The sequence below is a fragment of the Asterias rubens genome, chromosome 19, assembly GCF_902459465.1.
Source record: "Asterias rubens chromosome 19, eAstRub1.3, whole genome shotgun sequence".
Classification (NCBI taxonomy): Eukaryota; Metazoa; Echinodermata; class Asteroidea; order Forcipulatida; family Asteriidae; genus Asterias; species Asterias rubens.
The window spans coordinates 1091058-1116096 of record NC_047080.1 but is presented as its reverse complement, the minus strand read 5'-3'; the positions used below and the strand labels follow the sequence as shown (position 1 = coordinate 1116096).

Genomic DNA, 25039 nt, shown 5'->3' with positions numbered 1-25039 from the left:
CTAATCGAACGATCACACTCGCCCTCTCGTGGCGCACCTGGGGCCAACCCCCAAGTGACCCACTCCACAAGCAGGGCACTAGGGGCTGACCCGGGTGAGCCCCTGGAATGACGTCAAAGCTATTGGAACGTACCGGGGGCAGACCAGGGTCGGCCCAGGGAAGCTAATAAATTGCACCCCTTGATACTCCGTTCAGAAATCATGCATTGTTATTAAAGAACACAAATATTTGCATAGAATGTTTTCACCTACATAATTTTAATATTCGTAAATGTAATGGACAGTGGTATAAAAAGAAAAATAGCTGCACATCGGACCCGTAGGCATGAATATCTTTAAAATTGTTGGTATCATGAAGAAGCACTCTCAGTATTTGATTCTGAAACGAGATTGAAAAGAAAAGTAACAAATTAAGAGCTGAATAAAACCATCTTGGTTTTCGATGCAAACTAAACGAAGCTAAAATATTCTGACCCCGTTTGGTCAAATGAGAATCGGTATTCAGTATTACTACTGCAATTAGGGGAACATGACATTTTTTTGCAAACTTGTCAATCTAATATTGTATCTCTTTAAAGGGTCATCGAGTGGTAAGGCCAAGTAAAAAAAAAAACATGTTTTGCGTCCCCGCCCGCTTCCTTTTTACAGGCCGCCTCCTTTTTTATTTTATTTTTTATTTTATTTTTGTATGCACATTATTTTATTTTTTTTTTTAAATAGGGTTATTTTAAATGATCTCAGCAAAAACAATCTGAATGTCTTGTCTGAATGCCTCGACTAAATTGTTTCATTTATGTTTTGTGTATTTCAGCAATAGAAAAAACAATGGATATTTGACATTTTAACAAAGAATGGCGGCCATCTTGAAATAAAAAATAAAAAAATAAAAAGCCCCTCTTCCTCCTTTTTTTTGAAAAAATAACTTAGTGAGAAGCACTGCAGCTGCTGATCAATTTATAAACTATTTTGAGAAAGGATTCCCTTTTAAGTAACATGGTTGAGATACGATTGAATCTGAGAAGCGATTCATGCATGAATCGTTTCTTAGATTTCTGAGGGTTTGTGATTAATGGTGCGAGCTTTTATCTTAAGGATTTGATGCTGTTGTGAAAATACTGTAACAGTTTTTTTTCTCAGCAAGAAGACACTTCATTCAGCTGAAAGTTTCCCCATGTGGTTTTATTGTCTATTTCTTTATAACTTTGCCTTTACATCAGCATTACATTGATCAACACAAATTTAAGACCCAACCTTTAAAATTGCTATTTCAAACAATCTTCATGGGTACTTATCACACACCTTTTTCAACGACTGCGTTTTGTATCCTATGAGCTGAAACATCAGCACATTTTAAGAAACTTTGAAGTTTCTCCACACACTGAGATACATCTGTCTGGTTCTTCTTCAAGCAGAATTCATACCCGTGGAATTCAGAAGCACAGTCCCTGTTTATTTGACGGACAACTGGGCTACAAATTTAAGACAAAAACAACGAGTGTTCAAAAACTTGGTTAAATATATTTAGCAAAGTCTCTTACACCACATTTCTCTCTGGTTTTCCCTCCCATTGGACTTAACGAGTGGTGTTGGTAAGAGGGGCGTCTGTGTGCAGGCTTTTGAAAGCCCAATTTTGAAATGTTTTACAGATTCCAGATTGACCCAATTTTGCCAATCCAATGCATAGGAGAGCAAATAATCCAACTCTTTTGTTACACACAGGGTGTAGCATAAATACATTTATTATGTTGCCACCATCTTGGTTATGTTTCAAGTACCAAAAATAAGATAATTAACGCTAATATAAATTGAAAAACGAACAGACTGTTTTTCCTTCCAACCAGCCTCACTTTCGTTACAATGATTTGTATTAGTGAAAAATTAAAATGGCCACACTGTGATAAAGGTCTAAAGAGGTTGACACAGGTAGAGCTTTGATGGGTTGTGTCACGTGCCAACAGAGAGGGCGGTCGGTTTCCATCATATACCTTTTCGCAAATACCCTTGCGCAAGCACAAACTGTCGAATGAGGTGCATGCTGGTCTAGCTAGTGATCTAATTTGATAGCTAGCTAGACCAGCATGCACCTCATTCCACGTCTATTGTGCACGTACATGTACCAAGTATTTGCGATAAGGTCGATGATGGCTGATTAAACAGTTCAACACAGTGCGTTATATTCATACCATGAAGTCTGCACTTTACTTGGAAGAAGAACAAAACCTCATAGAAATCTCTCATTCTCAATCCTTCAAGGACCTATGCCAACAAGGTGGCAGCAGTGGGATATGAACCCACGCTATCCAAATGAATGGCCACACGCCAACAGATTGAACCATTATTATAATTATAATCAAGGCTCACCTGCCTCTTATCATTCATAGAGCAAGGACTAGATATGCAGGTATGTATGCTTCGTTTTCTAAAGGGCAAGGGCACCGAGGTATTTTTTCCTTGGTGAAGGGCACCCTCGTTGGAAATAGTAAATTTGTACTGGAGCATTTCATGGGCACTAAAAGGCAATGACCAGTGTGTCCTTTAACTTACTGGTGATCTGAGCAGTTTGATGCTTTTACTTTAAGTTCATCACACGCTGTCTGCCAGTCATCAGGATGATCTTTAACACAGTTTCCATAAGTATCCAACTCCTTCCCACAATACTTCATGACTAAGGTAAGAACAGCATCCCTTAAAAATGAAAAAGAGGACCTTTAGTTAAGATGTGAATAATGTTGGAACAAGAGCTACAACCGGTAACCCCTCCATCACCTTAACAAACTCCAAGGGCTACATTACAATGGTGTTTAGCAAGCATGCAAGACCATCATATATACAAACTTGTTTTAAATGAAAAGGGGACTGAAAAAAAAGGTATAATAAAATGACCACAGTCCCAATGAGAAAGTGTGTTGACCCTGCTGGCTACCTACATTTTTGGCTGCTTTCATTCAATTTGCATCAACTTTGGTTGTTCCTCGATCATTGATTCTGCTGAATACCTCGCTAGCTGTGGGTGAGTATAAGTAAACATTAAATTTAAACTTGGCATATTGCTTTTTTAGGGGGGGGGCGACACAAGGTGGCCTTCAGAACAGTGCGTTCATCCAACATTTTTCAATCCTCCACGGTCCAACCAATGTCCCAATCCACCCCCCCCCCTTTCTTCACAGCAAAACAAGTTCAGAAGAGTAGAAGATTTAATCAATAAAACTTCCCATAATATCATAAAAGTTTTATAGTTTGATGTTCCCACCATCTATCCTACCAGTATCAAACATGTCATCCACTCTTGCCCCACCCCATCCCATCAACATGCTAACCCCCCCCCCCCCCCCCGACGACCAACTGAGTGTGAAAGATGAGCATCCACAGGCCACGCCCACACCCAACCACCCACCACTTTCACACGCCATCACACACACATCATGACATCCATCTACGATATTATTTAGTTTAATATCTCTACTACCTCCGTACCTCGCCAACAATAAATAAGTATGCGTCAATAAATTCTTCAAATTATTACCACTTTGTTGACATGACCATCTGATTTGCTAAAGTGTTATGTTCAAATTCAATCAAGTGATGATCATGACCGGCCGGTCTGGTTGCAGTTGAATAACCTAGCTGCAAATAATTTTTCCAAAGTTTGTAACGATAACACTTTTTAAGTAACAATGTTAACAAACAACTGTTTTATACCATTTTGTTATTTAAATAAAAAAATTATTGGAAAAAGGTTTTTATTTTACGTTTAACTTTGATGTTTTTGTAATTTTATGAATAATAATAAAAAATATTTTAAATTGAAAAACGGATCGTTTACAAGTTAAGAATAAATTGTTCACAGCTACAGGGTCACTTTTAAAGATGGCGACTTCCATGAGCGACGAAATCAAAAGCGTCTCTCTTCACAATCTTCGCCCTTTGGTGCTCCACGGCTACGTTTTTCCTTTTATTTTTCTGTACGGGATTTGGTTGTATTTTTGGGTCGGTGTCTATGGGGTAGATGATTACTTTGAGGCCGGATTGATTGCTTTGGCGATTGTGGGATGTCTTCAAATTCTCGTCTGCCTTTTCTGCCATTGGTCTGTGCACGTCCGCTGTTCGCTCACGTGTAACAAGGTTGGTAGAGCTAGGCTACAGTTTGCCATCAGGGCTTTCACAGTGCAGTTTTAGACTGCAGTGTTGGGGATCGGTTGTTGGGCATGATGATTGTGAATGTGACACATGGAATTGGACTTAGACGTTGGGAGTGTAGTGTGCAGCAGGACATTTCTTGAGTTAGCATATGTTTTTGGATAGATTTCCATATGGCGCCACCACTTTTTTTTCTTCTTTTTTAAACACAGTTTTACAAAAAGTGATATCTTGGAGGTAAATTAGAACTAGATACTGTATTATTTCATATCAAATGAAAAACTGGTGGCGCCGTACGGAAACTTTTCCTATATTTTATTTACATCTAATTAAACAAATGGCATTGTTGTTAAAAAAAGTTCAGGCACTATTCTAGCTTGCCCACCTTGTTTGTTGAGCTGTAAATGGCTCTCTTTTAACATTGGTCTCGTCACATTCGCGCCTGTGACGAGACCGATGTTAAAAGAGAGCCATTTACAGCTTAACAAGGTGGGCTATAGGCCTACTCTAGCATGAGCAGATTCGCATGCGCAGAAGAATTCACTGTCAGCCCAGTGTTTACCGTCACCAGTCAAATATCAAATTGCCTAAATTATAATCCTTACAATGACAGTTACATCTGTTTCAGGAAGGTTGACATCATATGTATAGTAAACGAGAAAGCAACAGGCAATTTGAACTAAGCCCACTTAGTACTTGGAATGTGGTTAAATTGTGAACTGAAAACAATATATAAAATTGTGTTTAATTTCTTCAAGTAGGCCTAGGTTATGCCTTTAAATTTGTGCAAAAGTTGTCAAACGGCCTGATATTTAGACCCTGGCACTAGCAGAAGGGCTGATGTATTTAAGCCATTCACAATTTTTAAAAGATTTTGGTTGGTAAGTATTGCAACAGTTTATTTTAATTCTTTTCTTTTAATTTGCCCTTTTACACTTACTCTCAGGAAAAAGATCCATTCAAGGCTAATTGGATAAAAGTTGTACCAACTGAAAATAACGGCTATCCTGATATCATCCAACTTCATCATGATAAGGTAAATGTTCTTACTTGTTTTTAATGTTGTACCTTTGTTTATTTGTTAGAACTTAAACCTTTACACCAAGTTTTATTTTTCTCTCAAATAATATCACTCAACTGAGACACTACTCTCCCTATGATGGCCAAAGGTTTTGTCTATATATAATAATATTGTAGGTAACTCACTTGATCATTGTTACAGACTGTGTTTCCAATTACACGTTTACATGTTTATTTATTTGTGAGAGTTATGAAAGGTATTTAAGGATTAGTGAACTGACAAAAAACAAAAGATGAACAGTTACTCGGGAAATCATTGAAGGTTGACAAACACTTCTGAGATCATCCCGGTTAGTTCTAATCTTCATCAGTTGGCCTTGCCCTTAAATCTTGTTAACAATCATTATTTTACTTCAATCGCAGACAAAGGAGACCGATAAGACAGAGATTTGGTTCAGCTTTCAGAAGACGAAGTACATCTATGATGCAGAGGAGAAAAAGCAGTTTCAGTCCGTGCAGTTTCCTGTTGACTTGCCCCTCAAAGAGTACCAGAGTTGGAAAGGTTACATGGAGGAGGCAGATGTAGCTGACGTGAAGAACAAATATGGAGACAATGAGTAGGTGTTTTACTTTGGTTGGCTGTGGGTTTTGTAACCTGTATCCTATATACCAATTGCAAGAGATGTCACACTCTCAAAAAGGAGGCAGATCATTGGACAATAGCTGTTCTCTGTGCCAGGACCTCAGAGTACCTGTTGCAGTTCGCATTATGCAGCGGGGAGCTATTGATTTCTTACACAATACAGATTTTGGTGTCAGCTCTCTTTTGTGCATGTTTGTAAACGATTTTGACACCCAAAATGACACCGAGGGTAGGCACATGTGAGTACGCTGCGCGTAATGCTAGGGGTTTATAGGTGTCGTTACAGGGCAGTCAAGCACACCTTTTATTTGATGCAAGTCGCCAGTTACACAAGGCCTGAAGCACCATTCAAGGTGTGGGCTATTCACTGGACTCATGTTTGTGATCAGTAGAGTGAAGTAAAAGTGATGGTTGAAAATGCAAATTAGTTAGTGGTCTGACATTTTGACCCTAGCAGAGTCTTTCTTGATGGCTAACTGCAATACCGCATACCCGTAAACAAGGACACTGCTGTAATAAAACCAGTTAGGTGTAAAGAAATGAAAGCACACAGAAACTTACGCTGATGTGTACTAAGCACTGTATACTCAGTACTTTCCCCAGTTCTGCGAACAAAAATCCACAGACAAATCACTTGGGTTGGACTCGGAACACACATTTGCATTGCTAGAGCAACTGAAGCCATTGCCTTCCAAACCTCATCTTCAAATATTTTAAAGTGTTTTAATAAAGCGTCTTATCCTATCTATTTTTTGCAGTCTTAACATGGAGCCCCCAATGTTTAAGGATCTGTTCAAGGAGAGAGCTACAGCTCCATTCTTTGTCTTCCAAGTCTTCTGTGTTGGGCTCTGGTGTCTGGATGAATACTGGTATTACAGGTAAGCCACTTCAACTGAAAAAAAATGAATAGCTGGAGTGTGTGTCTTTTTAAGGCTACATACGAAAGGTGGACCTGAGAACAAAAAAGGTCCACAAAATGTAAAGACTTGAAACACACACTATGAGGACTTACACATGAACACAAACTGGTTGAAGAACAGGAAAGTGCATAGAACAAAGGAATGTCCACACAATGTAGAGACTTGAAACACACACTATGAGGACTTACACATGAACACAAACTGGTTGAAAAACAGGAAAGTGTACAGAACAAAGGAATGTCCACACAATGTAGAGACTTGAAACACCCACTATGAGGACTTAACACATGAACACAAACTGGTTGAAGAACAGGAAAGTGTACAGAACAAAGGAATGTCCACACAATGACGGCAACACAGAGCTGTTTGTGAGTGTGAAGGTTTTTGGTGGTTTTTTTCTTTTTTTTGGGGGGGGGGGGGTGGGGGGTAGTGAAATGCAGCCATATTTAGTTTGTTTCGTTTTGGTTGTTGTATTGCAGTATCTTCACATTGTTCATGCTGATTACATTTGAAGCCACTTTGGTGCAGCAGCAACTAAGGAACCTCGCTGAGATCAGGAAGATGGGAAATAAGCCATTTCATATTCAGGTAAATTCTTGTAACTATCCAATCACTTAACTGCAAAGTCTACGCCCAATTTCATAGAGCTGGTCAAGCAAAAAAAAAAATAGCTAAGCACAGAAATATTTGGCTAACTAGAATTAGGTGACTAGCCAAACTACCATTTCACATGTGTGTGACTGGTTACACATTTCTGCTTAGCAGATAATTTCTGCTTAAGCAGCTCTATGAAATTGGGTCCTGGTATAGTTTAGCACAGAACTCGGGGCGCTGTGAAGGTGCACTCACCATATGATATCTGGCTGGATTGTTATCCTTTCATCTAATGATAAGTTTGTTGATGATATTGAATAGAAGGGTTATAAAGTAATTTAATATACTTATCGATTAAAGGAACATTACAGAATTGGTAAGAACAAAAATAGTTAAGACCACAAATTTACATAAAACTTACGTGGTCTAATGATGATTATAGTAGAAAACAACTCTTGAAATATTTCTTTCTGAAATGTCATAATTGATGAGAAATAAGAAATCTAATTTCGTGTTTTGAGTTTATGGCGCAGAAAACGTTTTTCTTAATTTATTTTTGTTTGCATCAATTTCATGCAAAATGTGTTTTTCACTATATTCTTGTGACCCAGATGGTCGATCGATCTCAAACTTCTACAGAATTGTCAGTTTATGTACGTTGTGGATTTCATAAAGTGTTTACACTGCCAGCAACTTTTTTGTTTGCAAAACCAATTATGTAATGATCCTTTAATAGTAAAAGTGTTTGAGTTTTTTCTCAACAGGTGTATCGAAATCGAAAGTGGCGTCCAATCATGAGTAATGAGCTTGTTCCAGGTGACATCTGTTCCATTGGTCGATCTCAAAACGATAACCCGGTACCCTGTGATATGCTTCTGTTAAGAGGGCAATGTATTGTTGATGAGTCCATGCTTACCGGGGAGTCCGTCCCTCAGATGAAGGTAATGCATGTTCATTAAGCAAACCGCCATTTTGTTTTGTAAGAAGTCTATGAGTAGCAATGTATGGCCATGTCCATTGACTAGTTTAGTAGTGGCTATGGCCGGATTGGCGCAAGGTTTTATTCACTCTATCGCACTGATCTCCTTTGGCAATAATTGTCTGCACTAGAGCGTAGCCTCTTTAGCCAACAGTCGCAAACAAATATTTAACTGCTCTAGTCAGGATCAGTTTACCATGGAGACTAGTGTAATTCAAACACTACCCTGTAACATGTGTACTGTACATGTGAAGTTAACTTACAAAACCATTATATATTTTTTCTTCCTCTTTTTTAAGGAATCCATTGAGACAACTGAGGGGAGTGACATTCTTGATATGCAAACAGATAGCAAATTGCATGTCATCTTTGGTGGGACCAAGGTTGTACAGCACTCGCCCCCAAGCAAGACAGCCAGTGGACTGAAAGGCAAGTTTAGTGTTATATACAAGTAGCATTTTTATCTGTTGACTTGTTTCTTTGCTTTGCTATCAATTCTCTCCAGGTTTTGAATTTTTTATGCGTCAGTTATTCTTATACTTTCCCCTGGAAAAGTAGAGTTTAATTTTATATTGATCCAAAACGTTTTTGTATCCACAGCGCATGACAATGGATGCATTGCTTATGTTCTCCGCACTGGGTTTAACACATCTCAAGTAAGTACTTATCTGCAATGAATTTGTTGTCCACTTAATTGTTGTCTTGTGAGAAAAAAAGAAGCATGACATTCTTTTTGCTTTAGTCTGATTTTCGATTTCATTTTTGTTTGTGCTCTTGAAAAATATGAACAAATTGTGATAAAATAGCCTGAATTTTGTAATACAGCCAACCTCATGTGTACATGGCCAGCTCTTGTACTCAATAAAATAATCCCACTTTTTTCCAAAGACCAAATATTATGCCGGGAAAAGGAAAGTTAATCTTGTTTCATCCATCTCCCTTTGACTTTTCAGGGTCGTCTTTTAAGAACCATCTTGTATGGAGTCAAGAGAGTAACGGCCAACACCTTAGAGACCTTTCTCTTCATTCTATTCCTGCTGATATTTGCAATTGCTGCAGCTTCCTACGTGTGGATTGAAGGTAAAAAAAGAAAGGTTTATGGTTGTAAATTTATTTTAAGGGGTTTGGGGCAGTATCCTGTAAATACTTTTTGTTGGTTCATGAAAAGATGTGGTGGGTCTATTTCATCGGACCTAAGCTCTGGTGTTATCACCAGTAGAGTGTGGGTTCAAAACCTGGTCATAACAATTTGGCCCTTGAGCAAGGCACTTAACCATAAAGGCTTAGTAAAAGTTGGGAAGGTAGTGCCTTCTGCTCTACCAGCCAGGCTCTTAGTGGATGATACTCATGCATACGCCCTTGCCAATTATGAAGAGGGTAACCCTGTTGCAGCCCCAGGAGTAATGGAAATGTGCCTCTGGTGACAGTTGATTTGGGTCGACATCCCAAATCGGTTATAGGTGTAGTCCTCACCTTGAACTGGCCTTGTGGTGTAAGGTGATACCTCATTCTACAATCGTTTTAAATGTTTGTCTTTAAAATGTACACACATCATAAGGCTTTTTGTGATCCGGTGGAATTTGTTTTTCTTAGGCACCAAGGACCCAGACAGGAATAAGTACAAATTATTCTTGGAATGTACCCTCATCCTGACGTCTGTTGTTCCTCCAGAGCTTCCTATTGAGCTCTCTCTGGCCGTCAACTCTTCCCTTCTAGCACTCAGTAAACTTGGTAAGACACTGATACATAATTAATATTTATCATATCAATATTTCCACTCTTTGGAAGTGTTATGTTAAAATGAAATAAATTTCCTGTACGTAAAGGTTAATTTCATCTTTTGGTTTTTGTCACCATAATACTGATGTAAACTGCTCACAAAAAGTAATGAGTTATATATCAATGCAAAGCTGAGGTGCTCCTCTTTGAAATGATACCACACTTGCAATATTGGCATGTTGCTGAAATTGGCCACATGAGTGACAAAGAAACAAAGTCACAAATCAAATGTTTACTTGCAAAATTATTAATAATGACACAATAAAAGCCATTTTTGAAAGTTTTAGTTGAATATGGCGTCTACTTGTTGAGAGAACAGGAAAAACCTGTCACACTATTTTCGTCAAGAATGTTTCGTGAAGACACAGCAAATAGCTACTGCATCTCTGGCCGCAGCATTAACAATTAATAATGGAAACTGTTGTTTCTTCTTCCAAAAGGTGTGTATTGCACAGAGCCATTTCGAATTCCTTTTGCCGGCAAAGTGGATATGTGCTGTTTTGATAAAACTGGAACTCTAACCAGTGACAATCTGGTGGTGCAAGGGATTGCCGGACTCAAGTAAGTTGATAAAATGACGTTTGTTGTTTTGATTTGATTTTAATTTGAATTTCAAAAAAAAAGAAATGGAAAGTATAAAAAAAACATAATAAGATTTAAAGTCACCTCACGGTGACTAGAGCAGGCTAGTCGTTAAGACCAATTAAGAACTCATTCGGCGCCGTTAGTAGTATATCTCGCCCTCTACCCCTACAGGACTCGGGTTCAAATCATGCTGGGGGCATTATTTAGATTGCGTTTTCAGTCCCTACCTGACTGCATGGGTTTTTCCCTGGAATAATTCTCTGGGTTTTCCTCCCACATCTAAAACTGAAACTTCCTTCCTTGTCTTCTCTCCATTTGGGTTCTTGGCTAGTACAGTGATTAAGTTTGCTTTTTCTGAGAGTCCTTGGCTGCACAACCTGAATAAATGAAATGAAATGAAATGAAATGGTTTATTTTCCAGGGGTGGCTCTAAACTATGCCTGATAGCCGACTGTCCTCTTGAGACACATCAGGTATTAGCCACCTGCCATTCTCTTGTACAACTTGACGAAACTCTGGTTGGTGACCCGTTAGAGAAGGCAACTCTCACTGCTGTTGACTGGACACTGACCAAAGGTAAAAGGACTATCACCATCTTGGTCATGTTCCCTGTATCCATAACAATAATGAATTAATTGTCTAAAATGGCATCAGACTATTTCTCCTTCCAGCCTCGGTCTGGGTGAATATCGAAATGGCTGCTCCGTGATAGAAATCTGTTTGACTGTATACAGTTAACATTTTCCATGGATTTCTCTGCCTTGTTTTTGTTTTTTAATCTGCCGTTAAAGAAGTCAGTTACAAAAAACATCAACAACACTGTTGATGAGCTTGTAAATTTGAGCCTTCAAATTCCAAAGATTTTTTTTAAGTGCAGGCATGACATGCTTCATACTTACGTCTGTTTTACTGATTTTGTTTTGCCCTTGGATAAATCAGGGACAAAAATTGTCATTAATGAGTTATGCAAAGTCTATTACAGCCCTTGTACTTGATAAAATATTCCTACTTTTTTCCAAGGACCAAATATCATGCCTTTTTCCTAGAAGATCCCTACACTCTCTGTTCTGTTTTGATTGCATGTCCTTCCAGGAGATGTAGTTATTCCAAGGCGTATTCGAAGCCAACCTCTGAAGATAGTTCAACGATACCATTTTGCTAGTGCATTGAAGAGGATGGCTGTCTTAGTGTCCATGCAGGAGGCAGGTTCTACTGAGTGTAGCTTTATGGCTATGGTCAAGGGAGCACCAGAAACCCTCAGATCAATGGTAAGCCCCGAATCCTAAAACTTCAATCCTTCACAGATTCATCATAATGACTTGTTATAAGGGTTTTCTGATCAGCCGATTATTGTGTCATGTCTTGGGTGAGTGGTCTAGGTTACCAGACCTAAGCTCTTGGTCCAATTTCATAGAGCTGCTCAGCACAAAACTTTGCTCAGCATGAAATTTCTTTCTTGATGAAAACATGATACCCAACCAAGTTTCCATTTGTTGCATATAGTTTGTTACTGGTATTTAGCTGATGTTTGCTCATCCTGAAAATCATTTGGAAATTTGGTTGGTAATCCTGTTTTTATCAAGGCATAAATTTCATGCTAAGCAAATTTTTGTGCTTAGCAGCTCTATGAAATTGGGCCCTGGTGTTGTAAGCAACAGAGTATGGTTTTGAATCACTTTTTTTACTCTTGTGCCTGTGAGCAAGGCATTTGACCATAATTGCTTCGTAAAAAGTTGGAAAGGTAGTGGATTCTGCTCTAGTGGATGACACTCATGCCTACATCTTTATGGAATGTCAAGGGGGTAACCCCGTTTTAGGTGGCAATGTGTCTCTGGTGGCAGTTGACAGGGTCGATAGCCCAAATCAGTTTAACTGTAGCCCTCACTCTGAGGTGACCTTCTGGCTTGTGAAGTTGTTAGGTTCTTCAGGAAGTAAAAAACTCTCTTGCAGAATTGTGTTACACACATGAGCCTCTAGTTGTTGAGTTTTATTGACCAAGTTGGCACTACACTTACGTTTCTTAATTTCTTGTTTTCGTTTAGTTTTCTACGGTACCTGAAGACTACGATGAAGTGCACTCTCAGATGTCCAGGCTGGGAGCTAGGGTCTTAGCTCTTGGCTACAGGAAACTTGGACGTCTCTCTCCACAGCAGGTCAGGGGTTTTCAAATTGTCCATCTTGAATAAGTTTCAGACACAGTGTTCTTTTTGTTTTCTTGTTGTGTATTCTGTTTACAGTTTGTTTATTAAAAGTGTGCATATTGCTGGTTTAGGTCAATTTACAATAACTTGGCTACGTCCCTCAAGTAAACTTTTCCAGGGAAACTGGATTTTGTCTCTGCTGACATAATAATTTCTTTAAAGTCTATTTGTAATCTCATCTTTTTCCAGACCCAAATTTTTAACATAATTTAGTTACTAGTGATTGTAGAGATAACTTTGTTTGAATATGATGGACAATGCGATTGGTTTTGTGCACAGATACGTGACATGCATCGTGATGAAGTGGAGTGTAACCTCTCATTCGCTGGATTTGTCATCATCTCCTGCCCTCTTAAGTCTGACTCCAAGGCTGTTATTAAGGAAATACAACAAGCATCTCACCATGTAAGTCACTAGTATAAAAAGCTAAGGCCATATGTGAGTAGAGTTGGGTTTTTTTGGTTCTCTCCTATGCACGAAGGGTCTTGCTGCTGACCACCGAGTTTTCCTCTTTTCAGAAAAATCAAACACTTTTAATCTCCGGCTGTGCTCCGTGAGCATGTTGGAGTTGATATGACTTGCTGCCAAAGGTGCCCTTGAAAGCCTGAGGCTGGAACACGTTGTAGGCTGTGCTCCGTGAGCATGTTGGAGTTGATATGACTTGCTGCCAAAGGTGCCCTTGAATGCCTGAGGCTGGAACACGTTGTAGGCTGTGCTCCGTGAGCATGTTGGAGTTGATATGACTTGCTGCCAAAGGTGCCCTTGAATGCCTGAGGCTGGAACACGTTGTAGGCTGTGCTCCGTGAGCATGTTGGAGTTGATATGACTTGCTGCCAAAGGTGCCCTTGAATGCCTGAGGCTGGAACACGTTGTAGGCTGTGCTCCGTGAGCATGTTGGAGTTGATATGACTTGCTGCCAAAGGTGCCCTTGAAAGCCTGAGGCTGACACACGTTGTAGGCTGTGCTCCATGAGCATGTTGGAGTTGATATGACTTGCTGCCAAAGGTGCCCTTGAAAGCCTGAGGCTGACACACGTTGTAGGCTGTGCTCCGTGAGCATGTTGGAGTTGATATGACTTGCTGCCAAAGGTGCCCTTGAAAGCCTGAGGCTGACACACGTTGTAGGCTGTGCTCCGTGAGCATGTTGGAGTTGATATGACTTGCTGCCAAAGGTGCCCTTGAAAGCCTGAGGCTGACACACGTTGTAGGCTGTGCTCCGTGAGCATGTTGGAGTTGATATGACTTGCTGCCAAAGGTGCCCTTGAATGCCTGAGGCTGGAACACGTTGTAGGCTGTGCTCCGTGAGCATGTTGGAGTTGATATGACTTGCTGCCAAAGGTGCCCTTGAAAGCCTGAGGCTGGAACACGTTGTAGGCTGTGCTCCGTGAGCATGTTGGAGTTGATATGACTTGCTGCCAAAGGTGCCCTTGAAAGCCTGAGGCTGACACACGTTGTAGGCTGTGCTCCGTGAGCATGTTGGAGTTGATATGACTTGCTGCCAAAGGTGCCCTTGAATGCCTGAGGCTGGAACACGTTGTAGGCTGTGCTCCGTGAGCATGTTGGAGTTAATATGACTTGCTGCCAAAGGTGCCCTTGAAAGCCTGAGGCTGGAATACGTTGTAGGCTGTGCTCCGTGAGCATGTTGGAGTTGATATGACTTGCTGCCAAAGGTGCCCTTGAATAACTGAGGCTGGAACACGTTGTAGGCTGTGCTCCGTGAGCATGTTGGAGTTGATATGACTTGCTGCCAAAGGTGCTCTTGAAAGCCTGAGGCTGACACACGTTGTAGGCTGTGCTCCGTGAGCATGTTGGAGTTGATATGACTTGCTGCCAAAGGTGCCCTTGAAAGCCTGAGGCTGACACACGTTGTAGGCTGTGCTCCGTGAGCATGTTGGAGTTGATATGACTTGCTGCCAAAGGTGCCCTTGAAAGCCTGAGGCTGGAACACGTTGTAGATGTGTCCTTAACAATTCATCTTCTCAGCTGGGAGTAAGGATCATGAGCCTCCCAATTTATTAATATTATTCTTATACAAATGTTCCATCAGGGCAATTAAGTTGAAACCAGGTCCTGGGAAATTGTTGATGCATTTTCAATGGAATTGTTTTCAATCTGTGTTTGCTCAGTGGAATTATTTTCAATCTGTCTTCCCTACCAAAAGTGTAAATCAACTGCAGATGGTCTAATCTTCACCAGAGTATTCCTTGTGACTTATTCTCCACCTGCACTTTGTGTTATTCTTAACTGATGCTGAAGTTGAATGACCTCACCCTTTTCAACTCTTTTTACTAGATTGTGATGATCACTGGTGACAATCCTCTGACAGCCTGTCATGTTGCCAAGGAACTACGAGTTACCCGCAAACAACACACACTCATCCTCACAGCTCCTCAGAATCGGGAAACTCAGAAAAACTCTGCTGAAAATCACGTGCAGAAAGTAAACTCTATAGATCCTAATCAAGGTAGAGTCTTTATGTTTCTCATTTTATTTATATACATTTGTGTTTTTTTAATGCACCGTGTTTAATTCATCTCATCTTGATAGGAGAAACGAGTCTTGAAATCTCTGACATCTCATATTGAGTCACCACTCTGCTTCTTATTTCTAATTATCAAGTTACTATAAAACAGTTTCCTGTGTAAACATACCATTTCGATACAATCCTATTAGCTTGTAATAACTTTGAAATTAAGGACCCTGACAACTTTGTTTCCAGTAATAAACCATAAGGGAAACTGGCTTTTTAATTATAACTAATTTAAGGGTTGAACAAGGAAATATTTGTTGTAGGGTGGTTTGAACCTGCATTCTCCAGACTAATTTGTCCCCTAGAGATTCTCACCCCTATACAGCAAAATGTGCAGAAGTTTCGTCTGAAAGCGCCCTCTTTTTAATCAATTTTCTTAGCCCATATTAATTTACCCTACATGAATGACACCTCTGTGACACTGACACTACCAACTGTGCCATCGAACCTCTAATGTTGACGTTTCCCCTATGTTGTAAAAATATTTGCTTTTCATACAAATTGACTCTGAAATCTTTTAGATTGGCACTGGAAGTCCATAGATGATACGGTGACATTACCCATGTTACCTGGTAGTAAAGAAGAACGGCAAGTACTGCTTCATGGTCATGACTTGTGTATGACTGGAGAGGTAGGTACTCACTGTTTGTATATAATTCTGACTTCTTGATCTTTCTTCATGTGTTGCCGATTGTATCGAGATTATTGGGTTTTTATGTAGCGAACATATTGCCCGATCACTCAGGGAGCTTCATTGGTTATCGATTCATTTCAAACTTGCTCTTTTTGTTTAAAATGGGCTTGAACAAACTACTCCTAGATATCTTTTCAATTTACTCTCGTACGGCCACCAGACAGAACCCTTTTGAGAAATAATTGTCATTGACTCTTTGGTGCACCACTTTTAAGCAAAGAATATATTATATATTTGGTTTGCGGTAACACCATGTGTGTATCTACTTGCCAGGTAGAGTTTGTTCTTAGAGAACTGTCTTTATTTATTCAACGACTGCAGAGTAGATTTATCGGATGTTCAGGAGACTTCTCAGTTTTGAAAAGAACTGTCCTGCTTTTTTAACTACAACCCGGGCGGAAGGTATAAAAATTGGCTGGGACTTGTACTTTAGCTTATAGGAACGTATTTTACTGCACTACCGCGGAGTAAGTTCTTGAATTGGTCTCAAATTTTTCTAGTCATTTTTCTTTTTAAATAATTTGTTTTTCCTCTTTTTACCTGCAGGCTTTGAAGCATATTCAGAGTGTCAGTGTAAAGTTCTTCAACACTGTGTTGCCCTACATCAAGGTTTTTGCAAGAGTAGCACCAAAACAAAAGGTTGTTATTCAAACATTTCGTCCTTAATCATTATTGTTTCTGTTAGGGAAATTATTCAACAAATGAGATTTTTGAGAAGCTGGTGACAGCAGAAAAAACAGTCCTTTTTTGCAGTGCTGAGCGTGCGCTCACATGCTCAGTATTACGCATGGAAGTCTGAGCACGCGCAGAACTGTGAAAAGGGACCGTCCAAAAGTCTCCCACTGTACATGAACTTAAAACATCAAGGCATTTAATGTTGATGTGTTATAATAGTGGCTTCTTGTGTAGCACTCATACCCGTGTCAAATTTCTGCAAGGTATTTGGAGATATGTTTTGAAGTATGAGACCTTTTTCCTTTATTGCACCATGCAATGGTTTTCAAGGTGCTGTGATGCAATATGCAGCCACAATATATAAAACAGGCAGCTGATTTGTTTTGTAGCTAATAAATTAGTTATTTTCTTTCGTTTAAATCATGAAGGAATTTGTTGTGACATCGCTGAAACGTCTTGGATATGTAACTCTGATGTGTGGAGACGGGACAAATGATGTGGGTGCTTTGAAGCATGCTCATGTTGGTATGTTAATTATCCTTTTGGTGGCTATTTCCCTCATAAATATCTACAAATAAAACCGCATAGGTTCTGAGAAAATTTTGATAGTAGGGTACATAAAGTGATCTTTGTGATTTAAAACGATATCAGGTCAACTTTGTGCCAAGAGCAAGCCACATCATTTTTGAAGATGGGGCGTTCTCAATCTATGGATCCAAACTCTTAAATAAACTTCCAAATCACATCAGGGACACAACATCATTTAACACATTAAAGACACTTCTGAACACCCACTTGTGTCAGGAGGCCTACCATCAATGACTTATTTATTCTTCTGTGTCTCAGTGCCTTCAAGCAAACCTTTGATGTAGGCACTTAAAGTATTTATGATCGATTGATTGATTGATTGATTGATTGATTGATTGATTGATTGATTGATTGAAACTTGAACCATCGAGTGGGTGCCCACAACTTCAAGAATCAAAATGTTGTAGTCTTTATAAGGAATCATGCAATGCTTTTTGTTTGCTTTTGTAGGTGCTGCTTTGTTATCCAATATTCCAGAGAGAGCTGTTGAGAGAATGAAGAGGAAAGCCAAAGAGGAACAGGTTAGTAGTTCTCTTATAAGCTACAGTACACTTCGCCAGCACCAACACATTTGTGTATCTTTGTATATACTCTGACTTGGCACTTCATCATTTGAGCTTTTAACTCGTCATGGCACCTTGAGTTTCCACTGCATCGACTGATAGTTCATCGACATCACCCTCCTAGTGTAGCCTTCAAGGCTGGAAGTACGAGAAACGACTTAAGAAGTACAGTGCTTTAGTACTCTGTTTTAAGGGATGTCAATCTGGAATCAAGAATATTTCTTTCCCTACCTTTCTACCTCTGTAGACCCCGGTTTGAATTCCACCTTAGACCTGGGACCTGGAGCCTTGAATGTGGATGGAGTTTTCAGTCCCGACCTGTTAGCAGGGGTCGTCCCTATTTGGTGTTTTTCCTCCCACATCTAAAACTTTACACCTCTCATTTCCTATTCACTATCCTGTTATTGGCACTTCTACTGATGGATGTTTCATGAAATAAATAATAAAAAAATAATTAAAAAAATGTCCTGTTTGTGGTCATTTTAGGAGCAAGCAAACAATGCAAAGCCTGAGTTGCGAAGTAAGGGTAAAGGTGAGAAAACGGTAGCGGATGCAGTCAGGGCCAGGCAAGCAGCAGGAGGAGGATCAGGCAAAGCAGCAAAGACCAGAGCAGTGCAACGAGGAGAGGACGTTACTAGGGTAGGTTTTCTCATTTCTTCATTTTGATTTACACTGTAGGTGTCCTAGGGAAATCTGTCTGCCAGAGATTCTGTCCCCCATCTGTGAAATTGACAATTGGCTGGAGGAGGCTGATTCAAAAGAGGGAGCTATCAGAAGTAGTTTGTACACAGTTTGCTGTATGGGTGGACAGAATTTCCTGCCACACAGACATGATATTCTTCCGACTTTAGTCCGATTTACAATTTGTTTTCACCCTTGGGAAAAAAAATTTAAAACTTACTCTGAAACTTCTATTGAAGCCTACACCATTCTTACATGTATGTACTAAATCAAGTTTTCCTACTTGTTTTTCAAGGCCTGCAACAGAGTAAGGTTGATCCAAATTAGTGATTTTAATTGGACCAATGAACTGTGGTGCTACACTCGGTTGTGCTAGCGCCCATGTAATCTCTGTGTTTCAACACGCTTCAGTATTTTCCTGTGATTTTCCACATGCTCCCATTTAAACAAAAAAAAGTTACACAACAAATTACTTACTTGTTGCCTACTGGTTTCTCAATATGTCTTAACAGAAGCGATTAAATGCCATCTTGAAGGAAATTGACGAGCAAGATCAGCCTCAGGTGGTGAAGCTAGGAGACGCAAGTATTGCATCACCATTTACATCTAAGCTATCCTCTATCATATGTGGTGAGTACTCTGTTTGTAAACACTGCAGTAACAGAGTGCTGTGTGCACCGTCCGAAACAATGATAGTCTTATGTTTTTATTTTTATCTTGGGACAAGTTATTTTTCCTTTCTATTTGGATTGAGATTATCTTGTTCATGCTGCCACCATCTTGGTCATGTCCCCAGTATCCAAACAACAGTAATGAATGCTAGTGTCCATTGCTTCGAAAAAGGAAACAGACACTTGTTTTGCTTCCATTCTCGGTTTGGTTGATTTGGCTCGGATTTGAGAAAATCAAGATGGTCACTAACAAGATAATAGTTTGTGTTTTGAAGGCTTTTATCTCAATGACTTTTTGCAAGTGTTAAAGTTTTGTCTCACTCTTATGTAACTTTTAGTCTGTCACATCATCAAGCAAGGAAGATGTACCCTGGTTACCACACTACAGATGTTCAAGATCCTAGCCCTTAATGCACTCATCTTAGCCTACAGCCAAAGTGTCTTATACTTGGATGGGGTCAAGTTTAGTGACAGCCAGGCTACCTTACAGGGACTGCTACTGGCTGGCTGCTTTCTTTTCATCTCTCGTTCAAAGGTACCTGATCAATGATTTACTATTATGTGTGAGTTTTTAAATAATAACAAGTTGAATATGTTAGAAGAGTGAGTAATAGTTTATGAACTACAAATAAACAAGAAGTAGTAAACTGTAGTAAACTTTCACAAGAGTGCTATAAAATCTTATAAATGTATCCTAATTTTATTTGTTTAAATGTTAAACCATATAGAAATGTTTTGTAATCACTCATGTTGGAAAATGTGTGTGCCTGACGCTTTTGAAGCAAAACATTGAAGTACTAGATTTTTTGATAATAGTTGAACTAAAGTAATGCAAAGCTTTTGGTATCTATACATTTTTTGAATTTCACAAAAACTTTCTAGTAACTTTGGTATAAAAAATATATATCATAATATTTACCCTCCACTTCACTTCTGCCTAAGAACTTATATGTTGTATATATTCTGTACATAAAGTATAAATTAATCTAGTTTAAAGTTGTATTTATAAATTCATCACTGTAACTATCTGATGTAAGTAACCCCCCCCCCCTTTTTTCCACAGGTCCCTCATACCTATTTTTAAAATCATCATACCTTTGATCTTGCTATTCTTATTAATTGACCATTGTTAGTTGCATCATGATGCAACTTGCTCTCTAATCCTACCCTTTCATGTCTCCCTGCATTGTTGTCGAACAATACATTTACCACTTTTATGGTCCAGTAACCCATCCTTGCATTCTAAACATCCTTTGTCCTCGCCACTTCACTCCTATTGGTTCATAGCCACCAATATTGTCTCTGAAATAGAAACTTTGATTGGCTGTTATTTTCCCGCTTCTTTCTGGATCCTTTCCTTAATCCCTTTCCCCCTCTCTTTTTCTATAAATGGATATGTATTTGTTTGTACTTGTTTTATGCCTCTGAAGAAGGTCCGGATTGGATCGAAAGCTAAGGCCATCTACCCTATTCATTAAAAATATATATCATAAAATATTAAATTCATCTACTTAATTTGATTTTATTTTTCTGTACAGCCTCTGAAGACATTATCTAAGAGCCGTCCTCTACCCAACATCTTTAATCTATACACAATATTGACAGTGCTGCTTCAGTTTGCTGTTCATTTTGTGTGTCTTGTGTATCTTATCAAAGAGGCTAAAGCAAGATCTCCTCCTAGGTGAGTAGGAATAATAAATATAAATTAACAAATATAAATAATAAATAATAATAAACCTGCAGTTGATTTCACAAAATGCTAGGATGAATCTACTCCCGTCCAAACTTAGGATGGGTTCAATGCGTCCTATGCCTTTGGATCTGGATCTTAACTCGACCTAAGTCTTAAGATTAATCCTAAGTTAGGACGAGTTTGGTGAAATCGACGGCTGGGTCCCATTTCATAAAGCTGCTGAAGCAGACAAATGTTGTTCAACAATTGTCTGATAAACAGAAAAATTAGCAGAATACCAGTCACAGATTGTATACGTGTAATAATAGTTTGGCTGGTAACCTTATGCTAAAACATAGGACTCTTGGTGGTTAAGTTGGTAAGACACTGCTCATGAATTGCAAAGGTCGCGGGTTTGAATCCCTCCTGAGTAATTTGCTTGCGTTTTTTTTTTTACAGAGCTTGGGAAAGTGCTGAGTATGCAGTGATTACACAAATTAATAACCTTATTCTGTTAAGCTTCATATAATTTTGTTTATATTTAAGCATCTCTAATTTTGCTTTGGACTTTCAGGGAGGAGGAGTTTCCAGATCTAGAAAAAGATTTTCAACCCAACTTGTTGAATAGCAGTGTCTACATTATATCAATGATGCTTCAAGTTAGTACATTTGCGGTCAACTACAAGGTAAATATCTCACTGCTTTCGTATGTAGGTTCCAATAGGAGACTTTCCAACGCTAGGTGGCAGCAGACATACCGGGTAAATTTCCATTGTTTACGTAGTTCTGAACATGCGCATAATTCTGAGAACAATGGATTTACCCGGTAAGTCTGCTGCCCTCTATCGTCCCAGAAAGTCTCCCATTAGAGAGCTTTATAACAACTCAACAAGTTCAAAACCCTGCTGGTTGCCTCGTCTCATGCACACATTGTTCTAAACATACTGCCCCTATCTTACTAGCTCCACTGGCTTTAATTTCAAAGCTCTTCATAGCCTACCTTCAGACTGTGTATAGGGTCTTCTACTTTCTGTTAATATTACTACCATTTTCTTCTTTGTTCTGCCTGGCCAATAGACCGATCCAGTAGGCTCCGCCCACAACGCAAGTGTGGGCAAGAACACGTGGGGCTCTCCAATGCCTTTCTGCACAACTCTGCCGCGGGCGCCAAGCATACCGCACGCATGTCGGACCTTAGTGTCGGACCTTCGTTGCGTTGTGATTGGTCAATACGCAATGGGGCGGAGCTTAATGGATCGGTCTATTCCTACTGACGCACGACTTTTTCCAGATGATCAAAGAGTCCTAAACTTCATTGCACCTTAATAATGGAATGACTTTCCGTTCATATTCGCCAAGCTGACACTCTTCAAATTTCAAAGGGACTTTTAAAGACTTACTTGTTTTAATGTATATTTGTTTGTAACAACTTGCTTTAAAAATAACATTTGTGCACATTTTTGGGTTTCCTTTCTGCAGGGTCATCCGTTCATGGAGAGCCTAAAGGACAACAAAGCTTTATTGTATAGTTTGTTGCTGTCGGGTGTTGCTATTATAGCCCTTACAACAGGCATAGTACCAGAGGTATCACAGCAGTTTGAGATTATAGAATTTGATCCAGAGGTAAGTCGAAAGGTTTTTGTTTTCTTTTGCAATTTGTTATTTCATATGTACTTTCATTATGGTGGCATGGTTGGCTTGTGATTAAAGCACTCGCCTGTCACCACTGTTTTGATTCCCGGATAAGGTCATATGTGAGTGGAGTTGGGCATTTGTTCTCTCCTGTGCACAGGATGTTTCTCCAGGCCCTCCAGTTTTCCTCCTGGAAAAAAATCAAGCACGTTCGATCTCAGGCTGTGCTCCGTGGTCATACATGGGTTGATGTGGCTGGCTGCAAAAAGCGCCTTGCATGCCTTTGCCTCGCCCACGTTGTAGCCACTTCCCTCACAATTAGCCTCCCAGATTATTATAATTAGTGAGTCTTTTAAGGAATTTGGAAAATAACTCGACACAGTTGAGAAGTTACCTGGTTGTTTTGAGGCTGTAGCTACAATCCGAGCCATTTGTGCCCAATCTCCACTTCAATGTTGTCTCTCACTGCAAATTCTACGCTCCTCTAACAACATCGAGAGTGGGGAACGGGTATCTTTAGTGTTACCTGGCCTGAGATTTTTGTAGTTTCTTTGACTTCATTATTAATTTCACTGACACATAGTTTTTTTTTTGTTTTTTTTATTGCAGTTCCGAATGTTCCTTCTCCAGGGTCTATTTGCCGACATGGCTGCAGCTTTTTCTGTCGATAGAACGCTGCAGTTCTTTTTAGGAACAGCAAAATTGAAGACTGGTTAAATTTCTTGTATTATCTGTAACATTCTAAACTAACTGTGTGTCATTGGTCAGTAGAGGTATCAGTTTGTTCTGTATTATCAGACATGATATTCTTTCTACCTTAGTTTGTTTTCTGATTTGTTGTTGCCCTCAGAAAAATCTGAAAATTGTTATTATTAAATAAGGCCTTAAAAATGTATTGTGGCCTACACCTTATGTGTATGTGGGTCAGTCCCTGTACTTGACAAAATAATATAACCAAAGAACAATCATTTTATATCATGCCTTAATGCGGTTCATGACCTTTGCAAATACCATTAATTACTTCTGTGATTATTTGGTGTGCATTGTGTTTCAATCAACATCTGCATTGGTAATATCAGAAAAAGCACACCATCTCAATTTGTGTAATTTAACGCCAAAACGGGAGGACAGGGTAACTGTGATGTGTATGGATCAGGTTTTAAAGGTAGAGTCAAAGATTTGTAAATACTCCAAAATGAAACAACCCTACTCAATTAATTATTGAAAAGAACTGCAGATGGTGATAGTAAAAACTATTTTGAGATGGATTCCTTTCAAAAGTAAAACGATTAGGGACATATTTCACCCTAAAACATTTGGATCTGAGAAACTATTCTTGCATCAATCGTTTCTCAGAATTCTGAGGGTTGGTGTAGGGTCGTGAATGCTGCTGCCAGATTTGCGGTTGTTACCCGCTGTCACCTTGCTAAAATGGGATTGACTGTTTTTTCCCTGTTTTCTTAGCAAGTAGACACTGTATTCAGCTGAAACTTTCACATGTTACTTTAATTGTATCTTTCTTCATGTTTCTCCTCTATATTTAATAAGGTTTTTGCTTACTAAAACTACTCACAGACCCTACCTTTAAAGGCAGTGGACACTATTGGTTATAGCTCAAAATAATTTTAGCATAAAAACTTACTTGGTAACGAGTAATGGAGAGCTGTTGATAGTATAAAACTTTGTGATAAACAGCTCCCTCTGAAGTAACGTAGTTTTTGATAAAGAAAGTAATTTGCAACGAAGTTGATTTTGAGACCTCGGATTTAGATTTTGAGGTCCCGAAATCAAGCATCTGAAAGCACACAACAACATGTGACAAGGCTGTTTTTTTTTTCATTATTATCTCCTAACTTCGAAGACCAATTGAGCTCCAATTTTCACAGGTTCGTTTTTGTATGCATATGTTGAGATACACCAAGTGTGAAGGCTAGTCTTTGACAATTACCAATAGTGTCCAGTGTCTTTATGGGATATTTTAATCTTGTGGTTGGATTTGTATAAAGGGCTCTACCGGACAAGATTTATAGTATTTAATCATTATGATGAACTTGGTTATTTCTTTGCGCTTTAAACAACATTTTGTTATGCAATCCTACTCCATAACCCCCTCCCCCTCCCGGTTAAATTCAGGTTTACACAAGTATCACAGTGTCCATTGTAGATGTGAATTACAATTCTTTCTGTAGATAGTGAGATATGAATGGATCAATTGTCGGAAGGGTGATCTAGTTTTAAGCCTGGTTCATACTTGACGCCACAAATTCACATCAAATAATTGGCATCTGTTGAACTGTACTCAACTCTTCAACTACTCAAAACATTCACTACGAAAGCATGGCTGGGATGCAAAATTTTGTTGTGCATTCACTTTCGCAGCAAGTATGAGCCGGGCTTCAGTTAAATTTAATGTAAACTTGCAAATCGATTTGAGCATCGTTTCCATTTAGGTAACTATTTAATCTTGTGGAAAACA

General features: G+C 39.2%; 2 protein-coding genes across 5 annotated transcripts; one reads left to right on the top strand and one right to left on the bottom strand.

Annotated features, from left to right (window-relative positions):
- Positions 1–99: 99 nt before the first annotated feature.
- On the bottom strand, positions 100–4100 carry LOC117303146 (coiled-coil-helix-coiled-coil-helix domain-containing protein 5-like). Of its 4 annotated transcripts, none has more exons than XM_033787260.1 (5): positions 4015–4100; positions 2928–3004; positions 2545–2685; positions 1300–1469; positions 100–379 (listed from the first exon to the last, which is right to left on the bottom strand). In XM_033787260.1, coding segments are annotated over exons 2-5 (342 nt in total). In that variant the 5' UTR covers positions 2930–3004; positions 4015–4100; the 3' UTR covers positions 100–350. The 4 variants fall into 4 exon arrangements, with proteins under 4 accessions (XP_033643151.1, XP_033643149.1, XP_033643152.1 ...); XM_033787258.1 differs by lacking the exon at positions 4015–4100 and adding an exon at positions 3524–3608; XM_033787261.1 differs by lacking the exon at positions 4015–4100 and adding an exon at positions 3475–3601.
- LOC117303145 (manganese-transporting ATPase 13A1-like) lies at positions 3839–24210 on the top strand. Its single transcript, XM_033787257.1, has 27 exons — positions 3839–4122; positions 5084–5173; positions 5581–5774; positions 6559–6678; positions 7200–7308; positions 8079–8255; positions 8593–8722; positions 8894–8949; positions 9247–9373; positions 9887–10024; positions 10513–10633; positions 11079–11233; positions 11750–11925; positions 12700–12810; positions 13138–13263; positions 15150–15321; positions 15909–16018; positions 16628–16720; positions 17185–17281; positions 17795–17865; positions 18394–18546; positions 19101–19218; positions 19598–19794; positions 20798–20940; positions 21506–21617; positions 22411–22554; positions 23173–24210. The coding sequence occupies exons 1-27, from the start codon at positions 3868–3870 to the stop codon at positions 23278–23280; spliced, it is 3603 nt and encodes a 1200-aa protein (XP_033643148.1). The 5' UTR covers positions 3839–3867; the 3' UTR covers positions 23281–24210.
- The last annotated feature ends 829 nt before the right edge of the window (positions 24211–25039 follow it).